We start from the raw sequence: 17,156 nt of genomic DNA, 5'->3' as shown, positions 1-17,156 counted from the left end.
CATCGGAAGGAAGGAAGGTCCTACGTTACTTAGTACCGTTCTTTAACAGGATCGTGTCTTCGGAACCTAAGGAAGGAAGGGGAAGGACCCTCCCGTCCTACTTTACTTTGATGTTCAGGCGAGTGCCGCGCTAAGGGTCCGACCTTCCCACTTAACCTACGCCCCGGGACCGAGTGCGCCCCAGGGGATGGGTCCCTTCCTCCCCCGTTCCCCCTGACTGCCCTAGGGGCGCTCCGCCTGCTCCGCTACAAGCAGCAGGTGCAAAGTGTAAGCAGCTAACGAGGGGGAGGCTCCTACCGCCCGAGCTGGCACAGCTGCCCCTCCCCGGGGCGTGGCCAGCACCCTGGCCCCGCCTCCTGCCGCCCCCTCCCCAGGCGCAGGGGCTGAGCCCAATCCCGCTGCCTCTGTACCCCCTGTAAAAGCAGAGGAGCCTCCTCCTCGCTTCCCTTTCGCCCTCCCTGCCTCCATCGCCCTCCCGCGCCCGCTGCTCTACGGCTCGCTACGCGCCCCGGGCCCCCGGGGGCAGTCGGGACCTTCGCCTAGGCTCCGCTCGCAGGTATCTGCCTTTTCACCCTCTCCCTGTGCTTTCTCTGCAGCTCCCCTACCCTGAAAGCCTTCTCGCTGCCGCTCGAGTTACCTGCTCGAGGGAAGGGAGATGCTTTTGGGTGAGTCTTACCTCTGCCTCTTACCTCTACGTCTAATTCCCTTCCCTTGGACAAAAGCTGGGGAAGAGGGAAAGGCGCCCCAGAAACTGGGATTGCTGCTACTGACTACGTGTGGGGTTCTGGGAAACTGGAACTGGACCTGACAGAAGTAATTGGTTAGAAACTGGAAGTGCTTCTGTTTTCTACAGGGGGCTACGGTGCACTAACTCTTACCCCTGCAGGAGCCGGGCTGGGAGCAGAGACCGCACCCCGGGGAGGATGAACGCACTGCACCTGCCGGCTGGGCGACAACTCCTGCAGTGAGTCCTACCCGCGTCCTTACTTACACTTTTCGCCTGCTTCTTGTAGGAGAAGAGAGAGGAAACTTCCAGAAAGCTGAGCCCCCCTATGATGCGGGACAGCCACTGTACAGCCCCAAAGAGAACCTTCCTGCCGCGAGATCGGGTGAGGGGGGGTCGGTAGCGGCGTACACTTAGGTGTAGCGTCTGCCCCAAAGTGCCCTTAAGGCAGAAAGAAAGGTTCCAGTGACTTAGGCAGCACTCGGAATGAGGGGATAGGCTAAGTGGGAAGATCGCACCCCTTGCACAAGCACTCGCCTGAACATCACCAGCACACCTAGTAAAGTAGAAAGGGAGAATCCCCTTCCTTCCTTCCCTAAGTTCCACACACACATGGCACTGCATGAGAAAGGCACTAAGTAAGGAAAAATAGGATTTACGCCTTGCCCTGCCCCTGCTTTGCCTTGCCCTGCCCCGCCCTGCTCCCCTTTGCCTCGCCCTGCCCCCCCCCCCTTTGCGTTGCCTTGCCTCCTTTGCTTTCCTGTCAATAGAAGATCAGACCATAACCACACCACCACTTGCAGTAGGTAAAAAGCAACTTTATTGCCAAAGCTGAGTTCTTGTCAGGGGTTTCTCCTTCCAGGGTGCGATGGATGTGGTGATTGTCCTAAAGAAAAGGTAAGAGACAACACAAAATGCCTCCTGAGCACATGGGGCTGGGCTGCAGCTGCTCTAAGCTCGGGAAGACGTTCTTTCCAGGGAGGGAAGTGAGGCACTGACACAGGCTGCCCGGGGAGGCTGTGGAGGCCAGAAGCACACAACGTCATCTTTGATCACTCTGTGCCTCTGTCCTCCACAACCTCCCTGAGGGTGTTCAAGGCCTGGCTGTGTGAGGAGGTTTACGTAGAACAGTTCCTAGGGAGTCCTTTGTAACTTACAGCTTTATGTGTTCTTACCTTGGCCTAATTCAGTCACTCTTCTCTTTCTCTACCAGGTGCCTACAACTTTTATAAGCAGAGGAAAGCCCCGGGCAAGATGCAGAGCTCACCATGCAGACGTCTGGGCTAAGCTCTTATTGGCATGCACATCCTTCCTGAGTTATTCTGGGGAGAAGGAATTGCTTTGGCTGTGTGCTTGGGGCTTCTCCTGGACTGACTTAAGAAAAAGGGTTGCAAATGTTAGCCCAGTGCCTCTGCCTCTCTTACTCCAACAAACGATTGCAAATGCTGCCTGCTCTCATTTGCCCTACACATTCTGTCTGAGTGAGTGTTGAGATGATTCTGGCCCTTTGCCCTGCACAGAGGAAAACTGAGGCACTTCTGAGGAGGATTCTTGGAAGCTTTCATATTTTCTACACAGCAAACCAGACATAAAGGTCCAGCACCTCAACATCTCTCTGCAATTGAGTGGCCCACAACTGGACACAGCACTCAAGGTGTGGCCTGAGCAGTGCTGAGCACAGGGGCAGAAGAACCTCCCTTGTCCTGCTGCCCACACTGCTCCTGAGCCAGCCCAGGATGCCATTGGCTCTACTGCCTACTGGGGCACACTGCCGCCTCATCTGCAGCACCCCAGTACCCCCAGGGCCCTCTCTTCCTGGCTGCACTCAGCCACTCTGGCCCCAGCCTGTAGCACAAGTTCTCTTACAGTCACAGACAGCCTGAAAAGAACAAAGGGGCTGAATTATTTACTTGCTGAGCTTCCCTCTGTGCATCTGATCATGGATCTTAGCTACTTCCCCACAACCTCCCTGGAGGTGTTGAATACCACCTTGGATGAGCCCTGTAGCAACCGGGGCTGGTGAAAGATCTCCTCCCCCAAGGCAGGGAGTTAAAGTGGCTGAACTTTAAGGTCCCTTCCAAGCCAAACCGCTCTTTGCACCTATGGCTCCATATATGGCCATAAGTAGCAGTGGGATTGCTTTAGTGGCAACTGTGTACATCTAAGTGCATTCCTCTACTGCTCCTGTTTCGCTCACTGCGGCTGTGTAACTCACAGAACACACACAATTCTCTACAGAATCAGCCCCTGACTGCCATGTTTGCAAGCAGGAGCTTTTCACTGCACTTTGGCAACCACTTCACTATGACATAAGCCAGCTTAGCCTTCACAGAGTCAGCTCACCACCTCTGCAAGCCTGGGTGCTTTTTGTGCCACCCATGACCACATGCAGCTCTGCTATGAACTGGCTCAGGGAAATCATTAACCTGCTGGGAGGAGAGAAAAGAGGAGAGGGGAGGAGAGAAAAGAGGAGAGGGGAGGAGAGAAAAGAGGAGAGGGGAGGAGAGAAAAGAGGAGAGGGGAGGAGAGAAAAGAGGAGAGGGGAGGAGAGAAAAGAGGAGAGGGGAGGAGAGAAAAGAGGAGAGGGGAGGAGAGAAAAGAGGAGAGGGGAGGAGAGAAAAGAGGAGAGGGGAGGAGAGAAAAGAGGAGAGGGGAGGAGAGAAAAGAGGAGAGGGGAGGAGAGAAAAGAGGAGAGGGGAGGAGAGAAAAGAGGAGAGGGGAGGAGAGAAAAGAGGAGAGGGGAGGAGAGAAAAGAGGAGAGGGGAGGAGAGAAAAGAGGAGAGGGGAGGAGAGAAAAGAGGAGAGGGGAGGAGAGAAAAGAGGAGAGGGGAGGAGAGAAAAGAGGAGAGGGGAGGAGAGAAAAGAGGAGAGGGGAGGAGAGAAAAGAGGAGAGGGGAGGAGAGAAAAGAGGAGAGGGGAGGAGAGAAAAGAGGAGAGGGGAGGAGAGAAAAGAGGAGAGGGGAGGAGAGAACACCTCCCAGCAGCAGGGAACAGAGAGAAGCACTCCACAACCATTTGCACGAGAGGCTTTCTGCTCATCCAGCTGCTCTGTTAGCATCTGCATTGGACAGAATCTTCAGCTACTAGGTCAGAGCTCTGACTGAGCAATCTCCTTTTCAACCCTTCCCTCCTGGCAGACACAGACAAACCCTACCTGGAGCCCACAGGAGCCGAGCCAAAGGAGATCACCCTGCCAGGCTGCAGGGCCAGGCTGCAGCGGCACCAGCGTCCGTGCTGACGGATTCACCGCAGCAGCTGGGGCCCTCGTGCCCATCCTGCTGCTGCTGCACATCTGGCTGGCTTGGCCAGTGGAGTGGAAAGCAAAGTGCAAACCTGCCAAGAGTGAAACAACCAAGGACAAAGCTCAGTTACTCACACTGTGAAGGTGAGGGCACGCTCCTATGCCCCCAGTAAAAACACTGCCAAAGCATTTCATTTTCCACTGCCATGCACTGACCTTGCAGAGCTCTGAGCTGATCCCACTCCAACACTCCACCTCCAGTGCACACAGTCAGCTCTGACTGCAGGGTGCTGCCATGTGGGCCATGCACACACAGGAGGGACGCCTGGCCCCCAGCACTGCCCAGCAGACATGCTCCTGAGCTGCCAGGGACACGTACCAGCGACAGCCAGACAGAAATAAAGCACGTCAGAGCACCCCACCAGAAGATGGGAAAGACAACCCCTGACACTTGGTTGCCTTTTTCACACACACAACAAACGAGCTGCTCCGAGAGCCCTGACAAAGGCTTTGCTCTTTGGCAGTGGCTGCTCAAGCCATGCAGATCAGGCTGGAAGTGACACGACTGTAACTTTTTTGGTAAAGCTTCATTTATGACAGAAAAGGGATCAGTGAGATCAGAGACGGCCCAGATGCTTTGGCACCTGGGAAAAAAACAACCAAAGCCAAACCAACCAACCCAACACAAACCCACCCTCAAATTAGTCCCCAGTGCTGCAGTCCCCAGAGGAGCAGTGGATCTGAAACGTTTGGCCCCACTGGAGCACGGAGAGGAGCAGGTGCTGGTGACAGCTGCACTCTCACAGCCATGCCCTCACCTCTGAGCCGAGGCTGTGCTTAGCTCCGATGGGCAGCTGCTGAAATGCAGGCACTGCTGCGGGGCCTGTGCCTCTCCGTGGCAGGGTTTCAGACCTGCTCGGGCCTGTGGGAAGAGTGAGATTTGTCTCAGGGCCACTGCTTTGCATTTCCTCCCCTCTCTCGGCATGGCTCAGTTACTCCACTGGCATGACAAGTGCCAGGACAGCTGCCACATGGACGAGGCAGACAGGAGGAGGCTCCACGCTGCTCTCCCTGTGTCTGGGAGGCAGACACCATTTGATCCTCCTGCAGCAGCTCCAGCACGCTGCGGAGCTCTGAAAGCTGCTCTCTAGCACTGTGACGAGCAGAGACAGCTGAGCTCTCCCTGTGCAGGCAGACAGACCCCCAGCTCCCTTCACACCTCCCACAGATGTGCTCTACCAACCAACACCTTCCCAGGGGCTGCAGAACGCAGCTGGATGGAAGATGCAGCACAAACCTTCCAGAGCTGCTTTCTCTACTTTAACTGCACCAACGCTGCAGGAAGACTCCAGATACTCACAGCAGCTGCTCTGAAAGGTGTCTCAGATCCATCTCACCTGCTCAGCTCACCTCCCGAATCCTTGCAGGCACCCAGGGCTGCTCCCAACCCTTCCACACGCTGAGTCTTGGGCTCCCCGGGCCGCGGCTGCCTGCAGCCACCACAGGCCATTGGAGCAGCACTGCAATCCAGGGACCTGTCCTCTGAGCGTGTGCTGCAAGGAGAAGCAGCAGCTCTGCAGTGCTTCGGCTGGACAGCAGCACACACTGACTGCACCCCAGAGCAAACCACACCTAAAGCACACACACACAAGCAGCCTTGCACAGCAAGCACAGCCTCCACCTTTGCATCTCGCCAGACCCACTCTAGGTGCCCACGGACCCCTTTACGAGGGTCCCTGACCCCTCTACATGGCCACAGGCCTCCTTTAGATACCCGCAGACCCCCTCCAGCTCACCCCTGACGCCTTTAGATGCCCCCAAAGGCCCTTTCGATACCCCCAGACCCCTGGAGCCGTGGCTGGGGGGGCCGAGCCAAAGGGGACACCGAAACCCAGAGTGAGACCCCCCAGAGCCTGCCAGAGCGCAGAGGCTGAGCGCTTCCCGCCCAAACGCCGCTGGCCAATCAGAGCACGGCCTGGCTTTCCCGCTCTTTCCCCTCACGGCGCCGGGAGGGAGGGGGGAGGGAGACAAAACGGCCGCAGGGGGCTCCGTGGCGGCTCCCAGCGCTCCCAGCTCAGCTCCCAGCGCCTCCAGGTATGGATCCCAGTACCTCCCAGTGCTCCAGGACAACGCACAGTGCTCACAGGATGGCTCCCATGCTCTCCTCTGCTCCCAGGCCCACACAGATCCCGCCCGGGCCGGCCCAGTCGATCCCAGCCCCGTCCCTATCCCTGCCCGTCCCGCCCAGATCCCCGCCCAGTCCCTTCCGTTCCTCCCCGTCCCTTCCAGCCCCTTGCAGTCGATCTCAGATCCCCTCCCAGTCCCTTCTGTTCCTCCCCGTCCCTTCCAGCCCCTCTCAGTCTCTCCCAGATCCGATCCCAGTCCCTTCTGTTCCTCCCCGTCCCTTCCAGCCCCTCTCAGTCTCTCCCAGATCCGATCCCAGTACCTCCCAGATCCACTCACAGTCAATTCCGGTCTCTTGCGGATCCCCTCCCAGTCCCCGACCGTCTGCACCCCACACCCTGTCCCTGCCAATCGCACCCAGTTCCATCCCAGTCCTTCCTAGTTCAGTCCCAGTTCCTCCCAGACCCTCTTAGTTCCCCTCCCTGGGAGTGACTGGCAGGGAAATGGGATGGAATCCGGAAGGACTGGGAACGACTCGGGGGTGACTGGGAGGTAGTGGGATGTAAATGGGAGGGGACTGGGGGGAGCTGGGAGGTAGTGGGATGGAAATGGGAAGGGACAGGTAGAGACTGGGAGGCAGTGGGAAGGAAATGGGAAGAGACTGGGAGGCAGTGGGATGGAAATGGGAAGGGACTGGTAGAGACTGGGAGACAGTGGGATGGAAATGGGAGGGGACTGGGTGGGCTTGGGAGGGAAGTGGTCCCAAACTGGGACAAACTGGGCCCAAACTGGTAGGAACTGGGCCCAAAGTGCACACAAAGAGGGGGAATTCTTCCCGCCTAAGCCCCGCTGGCCAATCAGAGCGCAGCCTCCCTTTCCCGCTCTTTCCTCTCACAGCGTCAGGGAGGGAGGGAGTGGGACAAAATGGTGGCAGGGGACACAATGGCGGCTCCCAGTTCAGCTCCCAGTGCTTCCAGGATGGCTCCCAGTGCTTCCCAGATGGCTCCCAGTGCCTCCAGGATGGCTCCCAGTGATTCCCAGATGGCTCCCAGTGCCTCCAGGTACGGATCCCAGTCTCAACAAGTCCCCTCCCAGGCCTGTTCTAGACCTCTCGGAATCCCGCCCAGTCCCTCCCAATTCCCTTGCAGTCCCTTCCACTTCCCTCCCTCTGCATCCCAATTCCTCTGCAGTCCCTTCCAGTTTCCCGCCCAGTCCCTCTCAAATCCCCTCCAGTCCTACCCAGTTCCCTCTCACATCCCTCCTGGCCCATCCCATTTCCTTCTCAGTCCCTCCCAGTTCCCTCCCAGTCCCTCCCACATCTCCCAGCCTTTCACAAATCCCCTCCAAATCCCTCCCAGTCTCATCCCAGTTCCTTCCGTTCCTCCCAGTCCCTCCCAGATCCCCTTCCAGTCACTTCCAGTCTCTCCCAGTTCCGCTCCCTGTCCTGCCCAGTAACCCCCAGATCCTCTCCCAGTCCCTCCCAGTCGCCCCCAAGGGCCTTTCAGTTCCACTCAGTTCCTCCCAGTCTCTCCCAGTCCCCAAGCAGTCCGAATCGGTTCCCTCCCTGTGCCTCCCAATTGCTTCACCCACCCTCCTAGTCACTCCCAGTTCCTCTCCAGTCCCCCTCAGTCTCTCCCAGTCCTACCCAGTTCCCTCTCACATCCCTCTTGGTGCATCCCATTTCCATCCTAGTCCACCTCCAGCCCCTCCCAGTCCTTCCCACATCTCCTCCCAGTCTCTCACAAATCCCCTCCGAGTCTTTCCCAGTCCTGTCCCAGTTCCTCCCATTCTTCCCAGCATATCCCAGTCCCCTTCCAGTCCTAATCCAGTACTTAACAGGTCCATCTCAGTCCCATTCGAGTCCCAGTCCTCTCCCATTTCCTCCCAATCCACTCCCAGTCCCACCCAGCCTCACCCAATCCTTCCCAGTCCATCCCACTAGCTCCCAGTACATCACAGTCCCCTTACAGTCACCTCCCAAGTCCCTCCCAGTCCCCAGTCCCCTCCCACTCCGACCCAGTCCCCTCCCAGTCTCTCACAATACCATTCCTCTCCTTTCCCACTACATCCCACTCCCCTCCCAGTCCCTTCCAATCCTCTCCCATTTCCCTCCCAGTCCCAATCCAGTCCTTTCCAGCTCCATCCCAGTCCCCTACCAGTCTCTCCCAGTCCCTAGTGCCATTCCAGTCCTCTCCCAGTCACAATCCATTCCAGATCCCTCTCCATTCCCTCCCAATCCACTCCCACTCCATTCCACTATCTCCCAGTATATCCCAGTCCCCTCCACTAACTCCCATGCCCCTATCCCTCTCTCCCAGGCCCTCCACATCCCCTCCCAGGCCATCCCAGTCCCTCCCAATCCCTCCACTCCATCCCTCATCCTTTCCCACTTCCCTCTTAGTCTCCTCCCACTCCTTGCCAGTCCCTCCCAATCCCATCCCACTTCCCAGCTCTCCCTCCCATTCCCCTTCCTGCCCCTCCCAGTCACTCACAATCACCCTAGTCTGGAAGGGGACTGGGGCATACTGGGATGGACTGGGACGGTCTGGGAGAGGACTGGGAAGGAATGGGACAGGACTGGCAGGGACTGAGGACTGGGAGGGGACTGGGATGAGTCCTTTCCCAGTCCAACTCCAGTCCCTCACAGTCCTCTCCCATTTCCTCCCAGTCCTCTGTCAGTCCCACCCAGCCCCCTCCAATCCTTCCCAGTCCATCCCACTAGCTCCCAGTATATCCCAGTCCCACGCCACTCCAACTACCTTTCACTACCTGCCCAGTCCCCTCCCAGTCACTCACAATCCTTTCCAAATCCCCTCCCTGTCCCATCCCAGCACCTCCCAGTCTCATTCCCCTCCCTGACACCTTTCAGGCCCCTTCCCAGTCCTCTCCCAGTTCAGCTCAGTCCTTCCCAGATCCCTTCCCAGCCCAACCTACTCCCTCCCACTCCATCCCACTCCCTCCCCGTTCCTCTGAATCCCACCCACTCACTCCCAATCCCTTCCCAGTCCCTCACAATCCCATTACACTCCTTTCCCAGTGCATCCCACTGCCCTCCCAGTCCTTTTTAGTCCATCTCAGTCCTCTCCCAGTCCCAATCCAGGTCCATCCCAGTCCCCTCCCACTCTGTCAGTCCCTCCTAGTCCCTTTCTATTGCCATTCCACTCACTCACAATCCACTCCCAATCTCTCCCGCTCCATCCCACTATCTCCCAGTATATTCCAGTCCCCTCCACTAACTCCCGAGCCCCTATCCCTCCCTCCCAGGCCCTCCACATGCCCTCCCAGGCCATCCCAGTCCCTCCCAATCCCTCCACTCCATCCCTGATCCCTTCACACTCCATCCCATTCCCTCCCAGTCTCCTCCCAATGCCCTCCCAGTCTATCCCAGTCTCTCCCAATCCCCGCACAGTCACAGCGAATTCCTTCCCAGTCCCTACCAATTACCTCCCAGTCCCTGACCGTCCCTGACAGTCTGCACCCTGTGCCCCATCCCTGCTGGTCACACCCAATTCCATCCCAGTTCCTCCCAGTCAGGCTCCCTGGGAGTGACTGGGACAGAAATGAGAAGGACTGGGATAGAATTTGGAGGGCCTGGGAGGTAGTGGGATGGAAATGGGAGGGGACTGGGTGGGCTTGGGAGGGAAGTGGTCCCAAACTGGGCCCAAACTGGTAGGAACTGGGCCCAAAGTGCACACAAAGTGGGGGAATTGGGCCCGGTGCAGCCAATGGGAGCGCTTCCTGCCTAAGCCCCGCTGGCCAATCAGTGCGCTGGGACACATTGGAACAAAACAGGGCGGGGCTGGTCCCGAACTGGGATACACTGGAACAAAACTGGGAGGGACTGGTCCCAGACTGGGACACACTGGAACAAAACTGGGGGGGGCTGGTCACGAACTGGGACACACTGGAACAAAACTGGGGGGGCTGGTCACGAACTGGGACACACTGGAACAAAACTGGGAGGGACTGGTCCCAGACTGGGACACACTGGAACAAAACTGGGGGGGCTGGTCCCAAACTGGGGGGGCTGGTCCCGAACTGGGGGGGCTGGTCCCAAACTGGGGGGGGCTGGCCCAGCGCAGCCAATGGGAGCGCTGCTGCCCGAGCCCCGCTGGCCAATCAGAGCGTGGCTCTGGCCCTCCTGCTCTGTCAGCGCCGGGAGGGAGGGAGGGGGGAGGGAGACCAAACGGCGGCAGGGGCACAGTGGAGGCTCCCAGCGCCCCCAGAGCAGCTCCCAGCGCCTCCAGGTAAGATTCCCAGTCCCATCAAGCCCCCTCCCAGTCCCTCCCAGTTCCCTCCCAGACCTCTCCGAATCCTTCCCAGTCCCTCCCAATTCCTCTGCAGTGCCTTCCAGTTCCCTCCCAGACCTCTCCCAGCCCCTCTCTAATCCCATCCCAGTCCCTGCCCAATCCTGCTCCAGTCTCTCCCAGACCCCCTCTCAATCCCTCCCATTCTGTCCCAGTTCTTCCTAGGATCGCTTTCAGTTCCCATCCAGGCCCCTTCCAAGTCCTCTCATTCCAGTCCTTTCCCAGTACAACCCAGTCCTCACCCAGTCCCAATCCAGTCCTTAAAAGGTCCATCCCAGTCCCCTCTCAGTCTCTGTCTGTCCCTCCCAGTCTGCTCCCATTTCCTCCCAATCCCCTATCAATCCCACCCGGCCTCACCCAAACCTTCCCAGTACATCCCAGTCCCGTCCCAGTCCCTCCCAATCCCCTCCCACTTCATTCCAGGCTCTTCCAACAACCTTTCAGACTATCCCAGTCCCTTTTCATTCCCTTCCCAGTCGTTACTAAGTCCCCGCCCACTCCCTCCCACTCCGGCCCAGTCCCCTCCCAGTCAGTGACAATCCATTCCAGAACCCATTCCATTCCCTCCCTGTCCCAGCCCACTCCCTGTCAGTCATTCCTATTCCCTCCCTGTGCCCGCCCACTCCCTGTCAGTCAATCCCATTCCCCTAACTGTCCCTGCCCAGTCCCTGTCAGTCAATCCCATCCCTTCCCTCTCCCCGCCCACTCCCTGTCAATCCCATTCCCTCCCTCTCCCCGCCCACTCCCTGTCAGTCAATCCCATTCCCTCCCTGTCCCAGCCCACTCCCTGTCAGTCAATCCCATTCCCTCCCTGACCCCGCCCACTCCCTGTCAGTCAATCCCATCCTCTCCCTCTCCCCGCCCACTCCCTGTCAGTCAATCCCATTCCCCTCCACGCTCACTCCCTGTTAGTCAATCCCATTCCCCTCCCTGTCCCCGCCCACTCCCTGTCAGTCAATCCCATTCACTCCCTGTCCCCGCCCACTCCATCAGTCAATCCAATTCCCTCCCTGTCGCCACCCACTCCATCAGTCAATCCCATTCACTCCCTGTCCCCTCCTACTCCCTGTCGGTCAATCCCATTCCCTCCCTGTACCCGCCCACTCCCTGTCAGTCAATCCCATTACCTCCCTGTCCCTGCCCACTCCCTGTCAGTCAATCCCATTCCTTCCCTGTCCCTGCCCACTCCCTGTCAGTCAATCCCATTACCTCCCTATCCCTGCCCACTCCCTGTCAGTCAATCCCATTCCTTCCCTGTCCCTGCCCACTCCCTGTCAGTCAATCCCATTCCTTCCCTGTCCCTGCCCACTCCCTGTCAGTCAATCCCATTCCTTCCCTGTCCCTGCCCATTCCCTGTCAGTCAATCCGATTCCCCTCCCTGTCCCCACCCACTCCCTGTCAGTCAATGCCATTCCCCTCTCTCCACGCTCACTCCCTGTCAGTCAATCCCATTCCCTCCCTGTCCCTACCCACTCTCTGTCAGTCAATCCCATTCCCTCCCTGGCACCGCCCACTCCCTGTCAGTCAATTCCATTCCCTCCCTGTCCCCGCCCACTCTCTGTCAGTCAATCCCATTCTCCTCCCTGTCCCCGCCCACTCCCTGTCAGTCAATCCCATTCCCTCCATGTCCCCACCCACTCCATCAGTCAATCCCATTCCCCCCATGTCCCCACCCACTCCATCAGTCAATCCACTTCCCTCCCTGTCCCCACCCACTCCCTGTCAGTCAATTCCATTCCCTCCCTGTCCCCGCCCATTCATTGTCAGTCAATCCCAGTCCCCTCTGTCCACGCCCACTCCCTGTCAGTCAATCCCATTCCCTCTCTGTCCCCGCCCATTCCCTGTCAGTCAATTTCATTCCCTCCCTGTCCCCGCCCATTCATTGTCAGTCAATCCAATTCCCTCCCTGTCCCCGCCCACTCCCTGTCAGTCAATCCCATTCCCCTGTCTCCACGCTCACTCCCTGTCAGTCAATCCCATTCCCTCCCTGTCCCCACACACTCTCTGTCAATCCCATTCCCCTCCCTGTCCCTGCGCAATCCCTGTCAATTCCATTCCCCTCCTGTCTCCACCCACTCCCTGTTAGACAATTCCATGCCCTCCCGGACCCCGTCTACTCTCTGTCAGTCAATTCCATTCCACTCTGTCCCCGCCCACTCCCTCTCAGCCAATCCCCTTCCCTCCCTGTCCCCGCCCACCCCCTGTCAGTCAATCCCATTCCCCTCCCTGTCCCGGCCCACTCCCTGTCAGTCAATCCCATTCCCTCCCTGTCCGCGCCCACTCCCTGTCAGTCAATCCCATTCCCTCGCTGTCCCCGCCCACTCCCTGTCAGTCAATTCCATTCCCTCCCTATCCCCGCCCACTCCATCAGTCAATTCCATTTCCTCCCTGTCCTCACCCACTCAATCAGTCAATCCAATTCCCTCCCTGTCTCCACCCACTCCCTGTCAGTAAATCACATTCCCCTCCCTGTCCCCGCCCATTCCATGTCAGTCAATCCCATTCCCTCCCTGTCCCTGCTCATCTCCTGTCAGTCAATCCCATTCCCTCCCCGTCCCCGCCCACTCCCTGTCAGTCAATCCCATTCTCTCCCTGTCCCCCCCCATTCATTTTCAGTCAATCCCATTCCCTCCGAATCCCTGCCCACTCCCTGTCAGTCAATCCCATTCCCTCCCTGTCCCCGCCCACTCCCTGTCAATTCCATTCCCCTCCTGTCTCCACCCACTCCCTGTTAGTCAATTCCATGCCCTCCCGGACCCCGTCCACTCTCAATCAGTCAATCCCATTCCACTCTGTCCCCGCCCAGTCCCTCTCTGCCAAAACCATTCCATCCTTGTCCCCGCCTACCCCCTGTCAGTCAATCCCATTCCCTCCCTGTCCCCACCCACTCCCTGTCAGTCAATCCCATTCCCCTCCCTGTCCCGGCCCACTCCCTGTCAGTCAATTCCATTCCCTCTCTGTCCCCGCCCATTCCCTGTCAGTCAATTCCATCCCTCCTGTCCCCTCCCACTCCCTGCTCAGTCAATCCCATTCCCCTCTGTCCACCCACTCCTGTCAGTCAATCCCATTCCTCCCTGTCCCCACCCACTCCAGGTCAGTCAATCCCATCCCTCCCTGTCCCCACCACTCCCTGTCAGTCAATCCCATTCCCTCCCTGTCCCGCCCACTCCCTGTCAGTCAATCCATTCCCTCCCTGTCCCGCCCACTCCCTGTCAATCAATCCCATTCCCTCCCTGTCCCCCAGCCCACTCCATGTCAGTCAATCCCATTCCCTCCCTGTCCCCGCCCACTTCCATCAGCTATCCAATTCCCTCCCTGTCCCCACCCACTTCCTGACGATCCCATTCCCTCCCTGTCCCCGCCCACTCCCTGTCAGTCAATTCCATTACTTCCATGTCCCCACCCACTCCATCATTCAATCCCATTCCCTCCCTGTCCCCGCCCACTCCCTGTCAGTCAATTCCATTCCTTGCCCCTCCCCACCCTCTCCCTGTCAGTCAATCCCATTCCCCTCTCTGTCCCCGCCCACTCGCTGTCACTCAATCCCATACCCCTCCCTGTCCCCTCCAACTCCGTCAGACAATCCCATTCCCTTCTCTGTACCCGCCCACTCCCTGTCGAGTCAATCCCATTCCCTCCCTCTCCCCACCTACTCCCTGTCAGTCAATCCCATTCCCTCACTTTCCCTACCCACGCTCTGTCAGTCAATCCCATTCCCCCCCTGTCCCCGCCCAGTCTCTGTCAGTCAATACCATCCCCTCCCACTCCCCGCCCACTCCCTGTCAGTCAATGCCATTCCCCTCCCTGTCCCTGCCCATTCCCTGTCATTCAATCCCATTCCCATCTCTGTCGCCACCCACTCGCTGTCACTCAATCCCATACCCCACCCTGTCCCCTCAAATTCCCTGTCAGTCAATCCCATTCCCCTCTCTGACCCCGCCCGCTAGCTGTCAGTGAATCCTATTCCCTCCCTGTCTCCACCCACTCCCTGTCAGTCAATCCCATTCACTCCCTGTCCCCGCCCACTCCCTGTCAGTCAATCCCATTGCCACCCTCTCCCCGCCCGCTCCCTGTCAGGCAATCCCATTCCCTCCCTGTCCACGCCCACTCCCTGTCAGTCAATCCCATTCCCTCCCTGTCCCCGCCCACTCCCTGTCAGTCAATCCCATTCCCTCCCTGGCCCCGCCCAGTCCCTCTCAGTCAATTCCATTCCTTCCCTGTCCTCGCCCACTCCCTGTCAGTCAATCCCATTCCCTCCCTGTCCCCGCCCACAACATCTCAGTCAATCCCATTCCCTCCCTGTCCCCGCTCACTCCCTTTCAGTCAATCCCATTCCCCCCTGTCCCCTCCCACTCCCTGTCAGTCAATCCCATTCCCCTCTCTCCACGCTCACTCCCTGTCAGTCAATCCCATTCCCCTCCCTCTACCCACCCATTCCCTGTCAGTCAATCCCATTCCCCTCCCTGTCCATGCCCACTCCATGTCAGCCAATGCCATTCCCTCCCTGTCCCCACCCACTCCATCGGTCAATCCAATTCCCTCCCTGTCCCCGCCTACTCCCTGTCTGTCAATCCCATTCCCTCCCTGTACCTGCCCACTCCATGTCAATCAATCCGATTCCCTTCCCTGTCCCTGCCCACGCCCTGTCAGTCAATCCCATTCCCTTCCCCTTCCCCTCTCACTCCCTGTCAGTCAATCCCATTGCCTCCCTGTCCCCGCCCACTCCCTGTCAGTCAATCCAATTCCTCAATGTCCACGCCCACTCCCTGTCAGTCAATCCCATTCCCTCCCTGTCTACGCCCATTCCCTGTCAGTCAATTTCATTCACACCCTATCCCCACCCACTCCCTGTCCGTCAATCCCATTCCCTCCCTGTCCCCGCCCAATCCCTGTCAGTCAATTTCATTCCCTCCCTGTCCCCGCCCATTTCCTGTCAGTCAATTTCATTCTCTCCCTGTCCCCGCCCATTCCCAGTCCGTCAATCCCATTCCCGTCTGTCCACGCCCACTCCCTGTCAGTCAATCCCATTCCCTCCCTGTCCCAGCCCATTCATTGTCAGTCAATCGCATTCCCTCCCTATCCCCGCCCACTCCCTGTCCGTCAATCCCATTCCCCTCTGTCCATGCCCACTCCCTGTCAGTCAATCCCATTCCCTCCCTGTCCCCGCCCATTCCCTGTGAGACATTCCAATTCCCTCCCTGTGCCCGCCCACTCCCTGTCAGTCAATCCCATTCCCTCCCTGTCCCCGCCCACTCCCTGTCAGTGAATCCCATTCCCTCCCTGTCCCCGCCCACTCCCTGTCAGTCAATCCCATTCCCTCCCTGTCCCTGCCCACTCCCTGTCAGTCAATCCCATTCCCCTCCCTGTCCCCACCCATTCCCTGTCAGTCAATCCCATTCCCTTCCCTGTCCCCGCCCACTCCCTGTCAGTCAATCCCATTCCCTCCCTATCCCCGCCCACTCCTGTCAGTCAATCCCATTCCCTCCCTGTCACCGCCAACTCCCTGTCAGTCAATCCCATTCCCTCCCTGTCCCCGCCCACTCTCTGTCAGTCCATCCCATTCCCTCCCTGGCCCCGCCCACTCCCTGTCAGTCAATGCCATTCCCTCCCTGTCCCCGCCCACTCCCTGTCAGTCAATCCCATTCCCTCCCTGTCCCTGCCCACTCCCTGTCAGTCAATCCCATTCCCTCCCTTTCCCCACCCACTCCCTGTCAGTCAATGCCATTCTACTCCCTGTCGCCGCCATTCCATGTCAGTCAATCCCATTCCCTCCCTGTCCCCAACCACTCCATCAGTCAATACCATTCCCTCCCTGTCCCCACCCACTCCATCAGTCAATCCAATTCCCTCCCTGTCCCCTCACTCCCTGTCAGTCAATCCCATTCCCCTCCCTGTCCCCGCCCACTCCCTGTCAGTCAATCCCATTCCCCTCTGTCCACACCCACTCTCTGTCAGTCAATCCCATTCCCTCCCTGTCCCCGCCCATTCCCTGTCAGTCAATTTCATTCCCTCCCTGTCCCCGCCCACTCCCTGTCAGTCAATCCCATTCCGTCCCTGTCCCCACCCACTCCCTGTCTATCACATTCCCCTCCCTCTCCCCGCCCAATCCCTGTCAGTCAGTCCCATTGCCTCCCTGTCCCCGCCCACTCCCTGTCAATTCCATTCCCTCCCTGTCCCCACCCACTCCCTGTTAGTCAATTCCATGCCCTCCCGGACCCCGTCCACTCTCTGTCAGTCAATCCCATTCCACTCTGTCCCCGCCCACTCCCTCTCAGCCAATCCCATTCCCTCCCTGTCCCTGCCCATTGCTGTCACTCAAGCCCATTCCCCTCCCTGTCCCCTCCCACTCCCTGTCAGTCAATCCCATTCCCTCCCTGTCCCTGCCCATTCCCTGTCAGTCAATCCCATTCCCCTCTCTGTGCCCTCCAACTCCCTGTCAGTCAATCCCATTCCCCTCTCTGTCCCCGCCCGCTCGCTGTCAGTCAATCCCATTCACTCCCTGTCTCCACCCACTCCCTGTCAGTCAATCCCATTCCCTCCCTGTCCCCACCCACTCCCTGTCAGTCAATCCCATTCACTCCCTGTCCCCTCCCACTCTCTGTCAGTCAATCCCATTCCCTCACTGTCCCCGCCCACTCCCTGTCAGTCAATTCCATTCCCTCCCTGTCCCCGCCCTTTCATTGTCAGTCAATCCCATTCCCCTCTGTCCACGCCCACTCCCTGTCAGTCAATCCCATTCCCTCCCTGTCCCCGCCCACAC

At 58.7% G+C, this 17,156-nt stretch overlaps 1 protein-coding gene and 1 long non-coding RNA gene across 5 annotated transcripts in view; one reads left to right on the top strand and one right to left on the bottom strand.

Moving 5' to 3' along the window:
* Nucleotides 1-447: 447 nt before the first annotated feature.
* Nucleotides 448-2,124, top strand: LOC135174479 (uncharacterized). Its single transcript, XR_010301922.1, has 3 exons — nucleotides 448-556; nucleotides 854-964; nucleotides 1,938-2,124. It is a non-coding gene; the product is annotated as an uncharacterized LOC135174479 (long non-coding RNA).
* LOC135174478 (uncharacterized) overlaps nucleotides 1,471-17,156 on the bottom strand; it is an 82,665-nt gene continuing 66,979 nt past the window's right edge. The window contains exons 2-6 of one of the 4 annotated variants that reach the window (XM_064141737.1): nucleotides 5,376-5,518; nucleotides 4,784-4,887; nucleotides 4,182-4,327; nucleotides 3,879-4,057; nucleotides 1,471-1,610 (exon numbers count right to left, since the gene is read on the bottom strand). In XM_064141737.1, the coding sequence (XP_063997807.1) occupies nucleotides 1,488-1,610; nucleotides 3,879-4,057; nucleotides 4,182-4,327; nucleotides 4,784-4,887; nucleotides 5,376-5,518 (695 nt within the window). In that variant the 3' untranslated portion in view covers nucleotides 1,471-1,487. The other 3 variants (XR_010301920.1, XR_010301921.1, XR_010301919.1) reach the window with 3 other exon arrangements.

The sequence above is a fragment of the Pogoniulus pusillus genome, unplaced genomic scaffold, assembly GCF_015220805.1.
Source record: "Pogoniulus pusillus isolate bPogPus1 unplaced genomic scaffold, bPogPus1.pri scaffold_66_arrow_ctg1, whole genome shotgun sequence".
NCBI lineage: Eukaryota > Metazoa > Chordata > Aves > Piciformes > Lybiidae > Pogoniulus > Pogoniulus pusillus.
This window is presented reverse-complemented; position numbering and strand designations above follow the sequence as displayed.